The 17,657-nt window shown below is 36.1% G+C and overlaps 1 protein-coding gene across 1 annotated transcript in view; it reads left to right on the top strand.

Annotated features, from left to right (window-relative positions):
• Mcm6 (minichromosome maintenance complex component 6) overlaps positions 1-17,657 on the top strand; it is a 41,846-nt gene that overhangs the window by 16,482 nt on the left and 7,707 nt on the right. Inside the window, exons 8-14 of the mRNA XM_015479138.2 lie at positions 1,355-1,496; positions 4,426-4,567; positions 5,286-5,393; positions 6,741-6,896; positions 8,260-8,388; positions 13,058-13,219; positions 17,161-17,296. Of these exons, the coding sequence (XP_015334624.1) occupies positions 1,355-1,496; positions 4,426-4,567; positions 5,286-5,393; positions 6,741-6,896; positions 8,260-8,388; positions 13,058-13,219; positions 17,161-17,296 (975 nt within the window). The remainder of the gene's footprint in view (positions 1-1,354; positions 1,497-4,425; positions 4,568-5,285; positions 5,394-6,740; positions 6,897-8,259; positions 8,389-13,057; positions 13,220-17,160; positions 17,297-17,657) is intronic.

The following is a 17,657-nucleotide window of genomic DNA, read 5'->3' as shown; positions in this document are numbered from 1 at the left end:
TGAGGCTATTGTGAATGGGAAAATTTTCCTAATTTCTCTTTCAGTGGATTCTTCACTGATGTATAGGAATGCAATTGATTTTGGGGGGTGTAAATTTTATATCCTGCTACGTTGCTGAATTCATTTATGAGTTCTAGAAGTTTTCTGGAGTTTTGGGGGTCTTCTAAATATATGAAAACATGTTCAACATCACTAGCAATTAGAGAAATGCAAATTAAAACTACACTGAGATTTCATCTCACTCTAGTCAGAATGGCAACTATCTAGAATACAAGTAACAATAAATGTTAGTGAAGATGTGGGGAAAAAGGTACACTCATAAAGTGCTGGTGGGATTGCAAATTGATGCGACCACTCTGGAAAGCAGTATGGAGATTCCTCAGAAAACTTGGAAAGGAACCATCATTTGACCCAGTTGTTTCACTCCTCAGCATATACCCAAAGGACTTAAAATCAGCATACTACAGTGACGCAGCCACATCGTTTATAGCAGCTCAGTTCACAATAGCTAAGCTATGGAACCATCATAGGTGCTCTTCTATTACTCAGCCATAAAGAAAAATGAAATTGTGACATTTGCTGGTAAATGAATGGAACTGTAGACTATCATGCTAAGTGATAAGCCAGACCCAAAAAAATCAAAGACCGAATTTTCTCTCTGATATGCGGGTGCTAACTTACAATAGGTGGAAGGGGTGGGGTGGACAGGGAGGAATGGGGGGAAGAAAGGAGGGATGGGAATAGGAAAGTAGAATGACTCAGACATTACTTTCCTTTGTTCATATATGAATACAAGACCATTATAACTCCACATTATGTACAACCACAAGAATGGGTGGGAAGTTTATACTCCATGCATGTATGATATGTCAAAATACTTTCTACTGTCACGTATAACTAATAAGAACAAATGAAAAATTAACAAAACCTCCTAATGGAACTGGAGAGCTCCCATTAGAAAGAACCAACAAATGGACTGGAGGTGTATCTCAGTGGTCGAGTGCTTGCTCAGCATGCACAAGGCTCTGGGTTTAATCCCTAGCACCACCAAAAAACAATTAGTAAATGTGATGGACATAGTTCGCTTGTGGATACAGATCTTTAAGGGTTAAGAGATAGGAAAGGCTCTTAGGATTGTGAGCAGGGGCACCTAAGACATTATGAGAAGATATTGGAACAATTGGCTAGATAAGTCCACAGAGCAAGAACCAAGATCAGAAGCCAGGTAGTTTTACCTGTTTTGCTTAACATCGGGTGTTTCTGCCCTTTGGTTGGTAAATGCTTTTAGTTTTCTTTGGAATATTTGCCTTTATGTCAAAAAATGAATTTTTTATCTAACTACTTTTCATTTTAGGCAATGATGAAGTAAAACGTGGTGTCCTGCTGATGCTTTTTGGTGGTGTTCCAAAGACAACAGGAGAAGGGACCTCTCTTCGAGGGGACATAAATGTCTGCATTGTTGGTGATCCAAGCACAGCCAAGAGCCAATTTCTGAAGTAAGTTTTGCCTGAAGTAGTACAGGAAAAACTTCATGTAGTTCCAGCCTTACTGTGCTACCAAGAATACAATCAGTATGAATATGATGAGTGTAAATTATGACTCTTGCATAAATTAAATACTATTAAATTAATTTTTTAAATAGGCTATAATATTTTATAGTTTTTTGAAATATGGAAAAATTGCCTATAATCCTACATAGAACTCTTAATCTTTCTATATTTTTGTATAAATGATCTTTGTATAAACTTTTTTAATATGTAAATTTATATTTATGTATATGAGTGGTTTATGCATTGTATTTTGTTTATTCATTCACTGGTGGACATTTCAGTTTTGTCTACCCTCTGGCTATTGTAAATAATGCTTCAGTGAAAGTTGATATACAGAATATCTGAGTCTCTGCTTTTAGTTGTTCAGGTAGTTTTAGCTTTTAAATTTAAGTCTTCACTTTATTTTTTTATTTCTTTTTTGGTGGAGCAGGGGATTGAACCCAGGAACTTGTGCATGCTAGGCAAGCACGCTACCAACTGAGCTTTATCTCCAGCCCCAGGTCTTTACATTTTGAATTGATTTTTATATAAGGTATAATGATGTCCAATTTTTTTCTTTTATATACATAGATATCCAGTTGTTCTAACACCAAGACTGTTCTTTCCCTATTGAATTGTTTTGGCAATCTTAACAGAAAATCAACTAACCATAAATGTAAAATCTGTTTCATTTATAGTCCATTAATTTCTCTAAGGCCAATGCTATGCTGTTTTGACTACAGCATCTTGGTTATAAGTTGTGAAATTGGGAAGTGTGACTCTTCCAATTCTGTTCTTTTTCTAGGTTGTTTTAGCTTATTCTGGGGCTTCTGAGTTTCCACATGAATTTTAGGATCAGCCTCTCAGTTTCTACAGAGAAGCCAACTGGGATCCTGGTAGTAATTACTACCAGGCAATGATGAAGTAAAACAGGGTGCCCTGCTAATGCTTTTTTTGGTGGTGTTCCACCAAATTGAATTCATAGATCAACTGAAAGTGCACTGCGGGTTGGGCATGGTGGCACATGCCTGTAATCGCAGCATCAGGAGTCTGACGCAGGAGGATTGCAAGTTCAAAGCCAGCCTCAGCAAAAGCAAGGTGCTAAACAACTCAATGAGACCCTGTCTCTAAATAAAATGCAAAATAGGACTGGGGATGTGGCTTGGTAGTTGAGTGCCACTGAGTTCAATCCCCAGTGCCCACCTCCCCCAAAATGCACTGGGATGGGGTGAGGTGGCTACTGGGAATTGAACCCAGACCACTCTATTATTGAGCTATGTCCCCCAAGTGTCCCCTCTCCTTTTTTTTTAATTATTATTAATCTTGAGAAAGGATCTTGCTGAATTGCTGAGATTGACCTCAAACCTGCAATTCTCCTGCCTGACCCTCTTGAGTAGCTGGGATTACAGGCATATACTACTCCAGCTGTACTATATTAACATTTCAACAACATTAAGTCCAATTCATGAATATGGAATATCTATTAACAGTACTTTTTAGTATTCAGAGTGGAAGTTTGCACTTTCATTGAATTTATTCCAAAGTAGTTTTTCTTCTTGATGCCATTAGAAATAAAAATTATTTTATTTTGGGTCTTTCACTGCAAGTTCAGAGAAGATTAGTGGTGGTGGTGATGGTGGTGGTTGATTTTGTTTGCCAGGGATTGAACTCAAAGGCACTTAACCACTGAGCCACGCCCCCAGCCCATTTTATTTTTTGAGTCAGGGTCTCACTAGGTTGCTTACAGCCCTATTAAGTTGCTGAGGCTGGCTTCAAACTTGCAATCCTCCTGCCTCAGCCTTCCAAGCTGCTGGGATTACAGATGTGAGCCACCGTGCCTGGCCTACAATTGATTTTTGATATTTGCACCCTTGCGGAACTCATTCTGTTTTTAGTAAATTCCATGGGATTTCATATGTACAAGATCATATATCTACAAAATAATGATGAGTGGAAAATTTCTCCTTTCCAGTATTTCTCCTTTCCTTTTTTCTTGCCTAATTTCCCTTGCTAGATTCTTTATTATAATGTTAAATAGAAGTGACGTACAAGTAGACATCTTTGTCTGAGATCTTATTCCTTACCTTAGGCCAAAGCAGTCAGCCTTTAGCCTTTAAACATAATGTTAACTGTGGGGTTTTATAGATGCTGTTTATCAGATTAAAGAAAAATCCTTTAACAGGTTTAGGACATAGCATATTGGTTTTCAGTTGTTAAAGTAATTGAACTTCTGGAATAAATCTCACATCTAGTTTTGTCTTGTATTTTGTTTTTATTGCAAATCTTTTTTTTTTTTTTTTAATATTTATTTTTTTATTTATTTTAGTTTTCGGCAGACACAACATCTTTGTTTGTATGTGGTGCTGAGGATCGAACCCGGGCCGCACGCATGCCAGGCGAGCGCGCTACCACTTGAGCCACATCCCCAGCCCCCATTGCAAATCTTCTAATAGAACATTGTTGCCAAATTGTCAAAACTTTTTTATTTTCCATTTCACAGGATTGGTTTTAAATGCATTTAAAAAGTCAAAGAATATAAGGTTTCCCATTCAGTTTGTGGCGTGTCTTTTCTTTTTTTGGGGGGGGGGTACTGGGGATTAGACTTAAACCCAGGGATGCTTAACCACTGACATACATCCCCACCACTTTATTTTTCATTTTGAGAAGGGGTCTCACTAAATTGCAAGGCTGGCTTCAAAATGAGGCTTCCTATCTCATCTTTCCAAGTTGCTGGGATTATAGGCATAAGCAACTGTGATATGTCTTTATGAATTGCTTAAGCTTACTGCAACTCTCAGATGTTTTTCATTGACATAACCTGTCAGCTGATTTTCCTAGAAAGGGAATGTATGTGTAGTCACATTCTAATGAGTCTTTATATGATAACCTTGAACAGGCATGTGGAGGAGTTCAGCCCCAGAGCTGTCTACACCAGTGGCAAAGCATCCAGTGCTGCTGGCTTAACAGCAGCTGTTGTGAGAGATGAAGAATCTCATGAGTTTGTCATTGAGGCTGGAGCGTTGATGCTGGCTGATAATGTAAGATTGTTTTTTTCACTCTTGTGTATAAAGAAGTCAGATTACCTCCTTATCCTATCAGTAAGGACTTATAGTTTCTAGTAAAATAGATATCCTTTTAAAAAGTATTTTTAACATGTACGTCAGTTAATTAATCTAGAATTAATTGGGATTATTTTCATTAATCAACACTTTCAAAGCTTTCCTAGAATGTGATAACCTGCTCTGAACATGTGTGAATGCTGTGACTTGGCAGCTTTTTTTTTTTCCTCCTCGTTTGCAGCTTGTGAGATCTTTATGAGTAGATCTCTACACAAGTGCATATTGCATTTTATGTATATTTGACATTGATCTGTTAGATTTATGAATATGTGTAAATTGTAGCTATACATGTTTATATTCATTATATCCTACCTTCATTTTTCACTTCCCCAGCCTTAAAATCAATGCTGAGAGGGCCCTAGGGTGTATTGGTACCAAGGCTTACACAGTTTCACTGTTGCATAAAGTATCTTGATATTTTTAGGTTTGGTCTTATTTTTTTGGGTGAATCAAGTGTTTTGGTCCTTCAAGCTCTGGGATCTGTCTAAATTATTTTGCTTAAAAGAGGGAATTAAGAATGCTTATTTACCTACTTTCTACTTGTTTAGGAGAATGGAAAAGACTCTGGTAGCAAATTGTGAGCTGGTTATTTTACATGCACAAGGCAGATTCTTATGCTAGATCTGTTTGGTTATAGGGTGTGTGCTGTATTGATGAATTTGATAAGATGGATGTGCGGGACCAAGTTGCTATTCATGAAGCTATGGAACAGCAAACCATATCCATCACTAAAGCAGGAGTGAAGGTATGTGTGTCCACTTCTGTTCCACTGCATCATTCCTTAACCCTGTAGATGAATGATAAAATTTAGTAATTCAACATGTAATGCTGTTCGTTAAAATGAAAAATAAAGTCCTGAGAACTAGTCATCCAAACTATAGATGTTGTTTAGGGTACTCTGTAAAAGTGTTGCTTTGACAGAAAGTAGAGGAAGTACTAGTAAAAAATTTTAGTGTTTCACTTCAAAATTTTTATGAACAAAGCTTGTATATTTGATTAAATCATGCTTTTAATTATAACAAAAATAACCATTGATTTCCGGTATCACCAATATAAAAAAAGATCAACACATTATTTAAATAACCAATTATAAAATCTAAACTTTTTTTTAAAAAAGAGAATTTTTATAAGTATTTTACTTGTGATATAATGTGTATGAAATGTAGGATTTTTTTTTTTTTTTTGAGAGAGAGAACTTTTAATATTTATTTTTTAGTTTTTGGTGGACATAACATCTTTGTTTGTATGCATGCCAAGCGAGCGCGCTACCACTTGAGCCACATCCCCAGCCCAGAATCTATCTAAACTTTTTTAAAAGCAACAGTTTCAAGTAATTAAGAAAAAATTAAGTAGTATACTAAATTACAAATTTAAAAAGAAGTCTTTCCCTGTAACTCCCAACACAATAGATATTCAGGAATGTATCAAGTATATCTCTTTCAGTAATATTTTATACATTAGTAAGCAAATACATGTAGTATTATTCCTTGCTCATTTAACTTTATAATTTTAATTGACAGTATTTCTATACCAACGCATAGATCAACTTTATTTTTTATTTTATTTTAATAATTTAACCTTTATTTATTTTTTGTTGTTTATTTGTTTTCATGTGGTGCTGAGGATCAAACCCAGGGCCTCACCTGCCTTGGCAAGTGCTCTACCTCTGAGCCACAATCCCAGCCCTTGATTTATTATTATACTTTGGAATTCAGTTGATGGTACCATAGTTGGGTTCTTTACACTCTGGTAAAGTGACATGTAGGTCATGTTTAGACTTTTTTGTATGACAGACAATATTGTTGTAAACATCCTTGAATACAGCTTCTTGTATCTTGCTGTAAGATTATTGCTAACAAATTGCTGGCTTAAAGGATGTGCACATCACACCACCAGCAGAATGTAGGATGCCTGTTAGTTGCCCTGTCTTTTATCAGACTTTACTTTTTGATGATCTGATAAATAGAAAATGGTTGCTTATTATTTTGGCTTGCTTATTTAGTTAATTATGAGGGGGATTGGGCTTTTTGTTATGTTTGTTGGCTGTTTCAGGTTTCTTTGTAAATCTCACAATTCTTTCTTTTGTGGGCAGGCTACTCTAAATGCCAGGACATCCATTTTGGCAGCTGCAAACCCAATCAGTGGACACTATGACAGGTCAAAGTCATTGAAACAGAATATAAATCTGTCAGCTCCAATTATGTCCCGATTTGATCTCTTCTTTATCCTGGTGGACGAATGTAATGAGGTAACCATGTGAGCTCTTGCTCTTAGCTTCCATTTTTATTTCTAGTTTGAATAATTCAGTGAGACAAGGCTGAAAGATAGCTGCCCAACAGCTAGTGCATGCATGTGCATTGACCTTTCATTTTCCTCAGGGTGTCATGGGCTTAGACAAAGGATTTAGTAATAATTGCCTAAATATTAAGGTATATCAAGTTTTTTGGTTTGTTACTTCTTTAAAATTTTCACAAGAAAAAAATATATCACAGTTGACTCCCAAACCACAATAAGATTTCTATACAAATTTTTTGTTTCAGCTGGGTGCAGTGGCATATGTCTATAATCCTAGCAACTCAGGAGACTGATGAGGGAGGATCTCAAGGCCAGTCTTGGCAATTTAGCCAGACCCTGTCTCAAAATACAAAACATAAAGGGTTGGGGATATAGTAGCACTGGGTTTAACCCCCAGTACAAATATATATATATATATGTGATTTTGTTTTATTGGTTGCTTTGATTTAATTTTTCAGTCACTTTAAAAATAACTGGGATGCTAAACAGATTTTCTTTTTCTAAATCATGAGTCATTTGTCTTCCTATTTCATTCCATCAACTTGTTAAATATATAATACTTTTGTCTATCTGATCATGTGATAGTTTAAGATTGAGTGAAATCCCTAGCACTCCCTCACAAAATTGAGTGAAAAATTCTAGACTTATTTGCACCGAGACTTAAATATTAACATTTAACATCTCAGAAGTGCACAAGTACAATATGTAGGAGCTATTATTAGAAGTTGTGCTTTTAATTGCTGAGCATGGAGGTCTTCCATTTCATTGAGCACATTGTATAATTCTTGATTCCAGTGGAACTTCAGAAATTATCTTTAATAAAATTTCATCATGTGAATGTTTAGAGGGCTTTTTTTTTTTCTTCACAAATGTATAGGTATATATAACCCTCAGATAATCAGGACTTGTTTCATTTTCATATATTTCTGTTTGTGCATGACTTATTAAATGAGTTTTGGGAACAGGGGAGATCAAGTTATAAGCCTTTAAACATTTTCGTTAGAAATAATTTAAAGCTTATAGAATTGTAAGAAATAGTTTCCTCAGAAACTTGTTATGCGGGCTGGGGTTGTGGCTCAGTGGTATAGTGCTCGCCTAACGTGTGAGGCACTGGGTTTGATTCTCAGCACCACATATAAATAAATAAATAAATAAAATGAAGGTCCAATGACAACCAAAAAAATTTTTAAAAACTTGTTATATAATACTTAAGTGGCATATTAAAGGTTGTTTTTAGCTCTGAAATTCTTATTGCCTAGGATAATCTGGAGTAGATAATGCTGTGACTGACAAGTGATTTTCTTGTTTTGAATTAGGTTACAGATTATGCCATTGCCAGGCGTATAGTAGACTTACATTCAAGAATTGAGGAATCAATTGATCGTGTCTATTCCCTTGATGATATCAGGAGGTATCTTCTCTTTGCAAGACAGTTTAAACCCAAGGTAACCTGCTCTTCTGTGCTGGGATAAAGCATAGAATGTATATTATTAAAGTGAGATTAAAGCAAGTGGGTTATGGAAATTAACTAAATCTGTACTTGTTTTTTACATTTAAGTTTGAAAAGGTTTTTTTTTTTTTTTTAATATTTATTTTTTTAGGTGTAGATGGACACAACACAATGCCTTTATTTTTATGTGGTGCTGAGGATCGAACCTGGGTCCTGCCCATGCTAGGCGAGCGCTCTACCGCTGAGCCGAGCCACAATCCCAGCCCCGAAAAGTTTTTTCCTAACAGTAATTTGTTTCTTTTAAAAGGGGATTTTTTTTTTTTTTTTTTTTTTTTTTGGTTAGGTGCTAATAAAAAGATTCTTACCAGAAAAGAGTTTTGGAAAACCAAATAACTGGATTCCTTTTATCACCAAGAATTTTTAAAATGTTTGCCTAAGAGTGCTTCCTTTGCATGCACAGGCCCTGGGTTCAATCTCCAGCACCAAAAAAAGAAAAAAGGAAAAAAAAAAAACAAAACACTGGATTCCTCTAGGCTATTATGATGAATATGAAATACTGTTATAGTAATAGATGTAGTTCTATTGGATTGAATCTGTACTGGATCAAAGACCCTATTATGCATTTGTTTTTAAAAATAAAATCCATATATCAAAATGATACAAATAGGAAAGAAGTCAAACAATCCCCGTTTGCTAATGACATGATCCTATATCTAGAAAACCCACAAAACTCCAACAGAAGCTTATAAAATGAGTCTAGCAAGGTAGGAGGATACAAGATAAACACCCATAAATCATAGCTTTCTTATACTCCCAATAGTGGTTCAGCTGAGGAAGAAATAAGGGAAACCATCCCATTTATAATAACCTCAAAACAAACCAACAAACAACAACAAAAAAACAAACTTGGGAATTAATCTAACCAAGGAGATAAAAGAACACAACAATGAAAATTATAGAACACTGAAGAAAGAAATTTGAAGAAGGCCTTAGAAAATGGAAAGACCTCCTATGTTCTTGGATAGATGGAATTAATATTGTCAAAAGAACCATATGGGGCCCAGGGTTGTGGTTCAGTGGTAGAGTGCTTACAGAGTACATGTGAGGCACTGGGTTTGATCCCAGCACCACATAAAAATTAACAAAATAAAGGTATTATGTCCATCTACAACTAAAAAATATTTTTTAAAAAAGAACCATATGACTAAAAGCAATATGCAGATTTAATACAGTCCCCATCCAAATGCCAATGAACTTCTCATTTGAAAAAAAACAATTCTTAAATTTATGTGGAAGAATAAGAGACCTAGAATAGCCAAAGCAATACTTACTGAGCAAGAAAAGTGCTGCGGGAATCATTACATTACCTGATCTGAAATTATATTGAAGAGCTGTACTAACAAAAACAGCATAGTGTTAACAATAAAATAGACATGAAGACAAATGGAACAGAATAGAAAACACAAAGACAAACCCACATACTTAAAGCCATCTGATACTTGACAAAGGTACCAAAAATATATTTTGGAGAACATAGAGCCTTTTTAACAAATGGTGCTGGGAAAACTAAATAGCTATATGTAGGAAAATGAAACTAGATCTCTTTCTTACTCTGCATAAAAGTCAAATTGAAGTGGATCAAAGATTTGAACTAGATCAGAAACCTTGCAACTATTAAAAAGAGAACATAGGGGGGCTGGGGATGTGGCTCAAGCGGTAGCGGGCTTGCCTAGCATGAGTGTGGCCCGGGTTCGATCCTCAGCACCACATACAAAGATGTTGTGTCCGCCAAAAATTAAAAGATAAAAAAAATATATATATTAAAAAAAAGAGAGAGAGAACATAGGTCAATACTCCATCATATAGGTGCTGGCACTAACTTTCTCAACAAAATTTCTGAAGTCAACAAATAAACCAAGAATCAATAAGTGGGACATCATCAAATTAAAAAGCTTCTGCACATTAAGGGAAAAAGTGTGAAGAGACAGCTTATAGAAAGAGAAAATCTTGGCCAACTACTTTACTGATAGGGGATTCATATCCAGAATATATATAGAACTCAATACACACACACTCACGCATACACACTCATTCTCTAACCAAATTAATAAATGGGAAAAATAACTAAAGAAGAATCACACCTGTAATCCTATCAGCCTCAGGAGGCTGAGGCAGGAGGATCACAAGTTCAAAGCCAGCCTCAACAGTTTAGTGAGGGCCTGAACAATTTTACAAGACTCTGTCTCAAAAAAGGATTGGGTATGTGGCTCAGAGTAAGTGCCCTTGGGTTCAATCCCTAGTACCAAAAGAAAAAGAAACAAATAGGCAACAAATGCTCAGCATCCATAGCAATCAGGGAAATAAATCAAAATGAAACTAAGATTTCATCTTATTCCAGTCAGAATGACAGTGATCATGAGGACAAATGCTGTGGGGGGATATACTTCCACATTTTTGGTGGGATGGCAGACAGGTACCACTTAAGCAGTGTGGGAATTCCTCAGAAAACTAGGAATGGAACCACCACATGACCCAGCTATCCCAGTCTTCGGTATTTTCCTAAAAGAACTAGAATCAGTATGCTATAGTAATACAGCCATCTCAGTTTTTATAGCAGCATAATTTACAATAGCTATATTATGGAATCAACCCAGTTGCCTATCAGTAGATGAATGGGACCCAGAATGTGGCTCAGTAGTAAAGTGCTTGCCTGGCATGTATAGGGTCCTGGGTTCAATTCCCAGCATCATAAAATAATAATAGAAATTAAAAATAGATAGTTTTTCTTTCTTGTGGGAGTATCAAGGATTGAACCCAGAGGCACTTAATCACGGAGCCACAACACCAGCCATTATTTGAAACAGGGTCTATCTATTTAAGTTGCTTATTAGAGCCTTACTACGTTGCTGATATGGCTTTTTTTTTTTCTAAAAAGGGGGTGGGAGGGAAGGTTATGGCTTTTTTTTTTTTTTTAAGAGAGAATTTTTAATATTTAGTTTTTAGTTTTTGGTGGACACAACATCTTTTTTGTATGTGGTGCTGAGGATCGAACCCGGGCCACACACGTGACAGGCGGGCGCGCTACTGCTTGAGCCACACCCCCAGCCCCTGATATGGCTTTGAAGTCACAGTCCTCCTGCATTAGCTTCCAAAGCCACTTGGATTATAAGTGTCTGCCATTGCTCCAGGCCTATTTTATTTTTTGAGATGATCTCACTAACTTGCTTATGGCCTCAAACTTGCAATCCTCCTGCCTTAGCCTCCCAAGTCACTGGAATTACAGGTGTATACCTCTGTGTCTACCTTACACAATGAAATTCTACTCGGCCATAAAGAAGAATGAAATTGTGACATTTGCTGGTAAATGGATGGAAATGGAGGACATCATACTAAGTGAAATAAGCCAGACTCAAAAATCCAAAGGTCAAATGTTTTCTTATATGTGGAAGCTAGAGTAACATAAAGGAAAGGAGGAAGAAAGGATAACACATCAAGAAGATATAGGGAAGACAAGTAATGTAGAAGGAGATCAAAGTGAGAGAATGGAGGGATGGGAAAGGGGAGGCAATGCAGAATTAATTTTTTAAAAATCATGTGTGCATATAAATAGGCCACAGGGAATTTCACTTTATGCATAAGTAAAATGAACCAGTCAAATATAAATAGATGAGCTGGCCATAGTGGCACATGCCTGTAATCCCAGCAGCTTGGGGAGGTGGAGGCAGGAGGATCACTAGTTCAAAGCCAGCCTATGCAGTTTAGCGAGGCCCTAAACAACTCAGTGAGACCCTGTCTCTAAAAAAAATACAAAAAGGGCTGGGGTTGTGGCTCAGTGGTTAAGTGCCCTGAATTCAATCCCTGGTACTAAGAAGGAAAAAAATAAATAATTATAGATGAGCAAAAGGAAATCTAGCTGAGTAGAGGAAGGAGAGAGGATAGGATAGAAAATAGGGGAGCATGTATGATTTTTGTTGGGATGAACCCACCTACTGTGTATAACTGTAAAGCTCTAATAAAAATAAGCAAACCTTCACAATGTGCATCTCTTATTGTTGGCATTTTCCTACAGTAAACTATGAAAAGGAAACATTTTGTTTTATTCTAGTTGAGGTTTTTACATTTATCTGACTTTAGAGAATTCTCTTTAGCTGTTTATTGTCTGTTACCTTCACTTGATTATTCATGATATTGGGCTGCTCTTATTCTCCCAGAGGAAATTTAGTTGTGTAAAACAAAGGGTTATGAGTGACTTGTGTGTAAAAAGTATGTTTTCCATGACTGTATCTTGGTTCCTATGTGACCCTGGCACACTTCCTTAATATGCTGAGTTCTTGCTTTAAAAAACGATCTTTGGGTTGTAAATTTACTGAAATAGCCAATATATATTTATGTTGACTTCCTTTTTCCCCAAAACAGCATGAGTTAAGTAATTGAGCCTCAAGGTAATCTGAGCATTAATTTATTTAATGAGCTTTGACATCCAGAGATGTATAAGGTGTTACATCTTATTCTATTATAAACATCATTGAGAAATGGCCATTTGCTTAAATACTAAGTCTACTGTCGCCACGTTCTTAAAATTAGTATATGGAATTCAGAGGCCTCCTTGGCATTAGTTTCTGTAGTAATTCATTGTTGGTGACATCATTGCTGTTTTAAAACAGATTTCCAAAGAATCAGAGGACTTCATTGTGGAACAGTATAAACGTCTCCGCCAAAGGGATGGTTCTGGAGTAACCAAGTCTTCATGGAGGATTACAGTGCGTCAGCTGGAGAGCATGATCCGTCTCTCTGAAGCTATGGCTCGGATGCACTGCTGTGATGAGGTATGAGTCACTTTGACATGATGAAAATTGAAATTAATTTCTTGGCTTATAGGCATATTTCTATCTTTGGTATGGTTCATCCTAGAATTATTTGCAGATTTATTTTTATGTAACTGCTACACGTTTACAGGATACATGACCATGAAAATTTTTTCCCTTTAAGAAGGTTGCTATCAAGCATCTATTAAACTCGAGTGGTTATATCAATATTAATGAGATAATCACGGATAATAGTGAGCTACCATTTATTCAGGAAAAATGTATTTAGTCTCTACAGTGTGCTAGGACTCTGGGCTGAGGAAATAGGTATGATCATGTAATCTCTGGCCTCAAAAGAAATTCTTAGGTTTTTATAATATATGGGGATTGTTTTTCTTAGTTGGAGTTTTTTATTTTTTGGTACTGAGAGTTGAACTGGGCCTCATACATGCTAAACATGTACTTTACTACTGAGTTATATCCCCAGCCCTATGGTCTTTTAAGTCGTTATTTGATCCCTGGGTTCCATAGGAATATATTAGAGAGTGTTGAGAGGTAAAAAAATTTGTACCTTGGAAGGGTATTCAAGCTCCCCATCTCTGCTTCAGCTGAAGTAGCCTTTATTTAATTTTTTATATTAGGTTAGATGTAAGATTTTGTTTATCAAAGGGGCTTGGATTTATTAAAAGTATATATATATATATTACATAGAAGAAAATGTACACCTTGGTGATTTTTTTGTTTCCTTTTTTAATATACATTCTTAATGACTGCTTTGCTGAAGATAAAAAACATTTCTATTCACAAGTTCAAAGCCAGCCTCAGAAATTTAGCGAGACCTAAGCAACTTAATTAGACCCTGTCTCAGAATAAAATATACAAAGGGCTGGGGCTGGGCACAGTGGCACACACCTGTAATCCTGGCGGCTCTGGAGATTGAGGCAGGAGGATTGTGAGATCAAAGCCAGCCTCAGCAATGGTGAAGCACTAAGCAAATCAGTGAGACCCTGTCCCTAAATAAAATACAAAAAGGGCTAGGGATGTGCTCAGTGGTTGAGTGCCCCTAAGTTTCAATTCTCAGTATCAAAAAAAAAGAAAATCTATATTCCTGAAAGTTTCCTTATTTCCCTTTTCAGGCTTAGCTTCCTCCACCCCCCAAATAATCATTTTTCAGACATCAGGCACTGTTTTTATCTCATAAATTGTTTTTCCTCCTTTTTTTTTAGATTTTCTTGGGTTTGTTTGTTTGTTGGGGCGGGGGCACTAAGGATTGAACCCAGGAGCATTTCATTGCAGTATAGCCCAAGTCCTTTTGGCTATTTTGATACATTTGCTGAGGGTCTCCTAAGTTGCTGAGGCTGGTCTCAGACATGCAATCCTCCTGCCTTGGCTTCCCATATCACTGGGATTATAGATGTGTACCACCATACTGAACTAAAGTTTTCAGATTTTCTGATGCATTATTTGACAAGGTACTTTTACACTAACTTACTTAATAGTCTTTGACTCACCAAATGTTTAATGTATACCTTTGTGAAATAAAATATGAATTGAGAGCCCTAACTAGTGGGAGTGAGATATGCATTTAATTAAACCTGTAAGGAATGAAGGAATATATATTTTTTGAGAGGAGAATGTTATGATAGAACATCACAAACAAGAGTACAGAAGTCAGAAATCAATTATTTTATTCCTCAAGAAGAGGAGAGTTTGTGGAGGTGCTAGTATTTAAGCCTCATCCCTGAAGATAACAGAATTTCAAAATGAGTTCCAGAAAACTAATATGTGACTAGGCATGGTGTTGCATGCCTATAATTCCAGCAACTCCAAAGGCTGAGGCAGGAGAATCACAAAATCTAGCCAGCTTGGGCAACTTTTTGAGACTCCATCTCAAAAGGGCTGGGGATGTGAGACTCGAGTGCCTCTGTATTCAATCCCCAGTACCATACATAAACACGCAAAAAAACTCATCTGTGTCTTAGGGCAATCTCTAATATAGTTATCATTTTTTAAAATTAGTCTTTATTTTATTTTTTATAGATGGGCACAACATATTTTATTATTTTATTTTTATATGGTGCTGAGGATTGAACCCAGTGCCTCACACATGCTAGGCGAGTACTCTACCACTGAGTCTCGTCCCCAGCCCTTAAAATTAGTCTTTAAATAGGTAGAAGGGTCACATAATCTAAAAATAAGTACACATAACCTATACACACAAATAACTTGTTTTGAATGAAATTGGGTATCTTCATATATTTTAAGAGCTTGTATTATCTCCTTTTATGTTTATTCTTTGTCAATTTTTTATTATTTTAGAAGGTTTTCCTCCAATATTGTTTGAACTTTCCCATTATTTCCTCTAAGAGTTCCATCATTTGCATTTAAATCATCTAAACATTGGTATTTATTTCACTGTAAGATATAAGACATGGGGCTGGGGTTGTGGCTCAGAGGTAGATCGCTCACCTACCATGCAAGAGGCCCCGGGTTCGATCCTCAGCACCACATAAAATAAAGACATTGTGTCCACCTATGAGTTAAAAAAAATAAAAAAATAAGACAGGAATCACTTGAAACCCTGGCCCCTCCCTTAATTCTTTTTTAAGCTGTTTTCCAACACCATTAGTTCATTTTATTCTTTTCACATTGGTTTGGTATGCCTTTATTCCATATTCATATGGTTGCTAGGATCTCTTTCTAAAAGATTTTCTTATTTTGTTCTATTAGGCCTATCAGGTCCTGTCACATTGGTACCCTGATTTTTTAATCAGTGGGACTTTATATTTTAAATGTAGGGCTACGCTAGTTCCAATGCATTGTTTCTTTTAGCTGTTAGTAACTTGGAAATCAGCTTGCTTAATTTACAAACAAAAAGCTATTGAAATTCACATTGATATAACATTAAACATATATTATAACTATGAAAATTCACTTTTTTTAAATGTTGTGCTAAGAATTGAACTCAGTGCCTTGCACATGCTAGGCAAATGTTCTACCACTAAGCCACATCCCCAACTCAAAATTCACATCTTTATGATTAATTTTCCTAAGTAAAAATGTTATAGCAGTTAGAGTGGATTGGAGTTTGCTACTATAAAAATCTCGGCCACTTTAAGACAAATCTTTTTGATCATGCTACATGTCCCTTTAGTCAGCAGGGGCCTCTTTGTGTCACTCAGATTCCAGCTGATGGAGGCTGATATAAGGGCTCAATCTTGAGCCAAGTATCTGTGAAAGCAAAAGCAAGGAAAAGAACAGGTAGAGAGCCACCTTGCTCCTCTTAACCATCAATCCAGAAGTGAAACTTCCGCTCACATTTCTGTGATCAGAGAAGTTAATGTGGCTATATAACCTAAATTTAAGCAGGTAGAGAAGTGACTTTCTTCCAGATCCCCAGAATGGGGGAAAAAATTCTGAATTCTAATGACTACCACAAGTATTGGTATCTTTTGTTTCAGTAGTATTTAAATTTTTCTTTATGTGATTTTTACCTATTGTTTTTTGATATTTTGTCATCCTTTTTTCTTGTTACTAAAGGTAGAATCTTGTATTTCATTTTCTAAATGTACATTTTCATTGCTGTATTATAGTCTGTTGACAAATATGCCACAATTTGTTCATTCATTGTTCTGTTACTGAACATTTGAGTAACTTGTAATTTTGGTTCTTATGGGACATACTTGTGTATGTGTTCACATTTTTGTGAGTACATATCTAGAAGTAGAATTATTGGGTCTTTGATATATATTTAGTAAAAACTGCCAGTTTTATATCAGTTTGTATGTTTGCTGTGCATTCCTGCCAACACTTAATATTATCAGCCATTTTAGCCATTCCGGTAAGGTTATAGTACGATTTCGTGGTGTGTGGGTGTGTGGGTGTGTGTGTGCAATTTTTTAATCTATTTAATATGTCAAGAAGATTGACTTAACTGAATTACTTCATCATTCTTGGTTTAGGTTCAACCTAAACATGTGAAGGAAGCTTTTCGATTACTGAATAAATCAATCATTCGTGTAGAGACACCTGATGTCAATCTAGATCAAGAGGAAGAGATCCAGATGGAGGTAGATGAGGGTCCAGGTGGCATCAATGGTGAGATTTTTTTCATAACTCTTCTGTACTTAGGGACTAAAATCTTCTTTTAGATGTCATATGATACAAGTATACTTGTTGATGGTTTTGAAGTGTATTTAGTAAAAGGGGAAAACATTTAAATTGTTTTAACCATTTATAAGTTAATATAATATAATTAAATAGTTGATATAAAATATGTATATGCTTAGCTGGGCATGGTGGCACATGCCAGTAATCCTAGTGTCTTGGGAGGCTAAGGCCAGGAAGATTGCAAAGTTGATGCCAGCCTTAGCAACTTATTGAGACAGTATCTGAGCTGGGGATGTAGCTCAGTGGTAGTTCAGTCCCCAGTAATCAAAAAAAAAAAAAAAAACACATG

This window comes from Marmota marmota, unplaced genomic scaffold (genome assembly GCF_001458135.2).
Source record: "Marmota marmota marmota unplaced genomic scaffold, marMar, whole genome shotgun sequence".
NCBI lineage: Eukaryota > Metazoa > Chordata > Mammalia > Rodentia > Sciuridae > Marmota > Marmota marmota.
The sequence above is the reverse complement of the archived record's forward strand: the minus strand, read 5'-3'. Positions and strand labels throughout refer to the sequence as shown.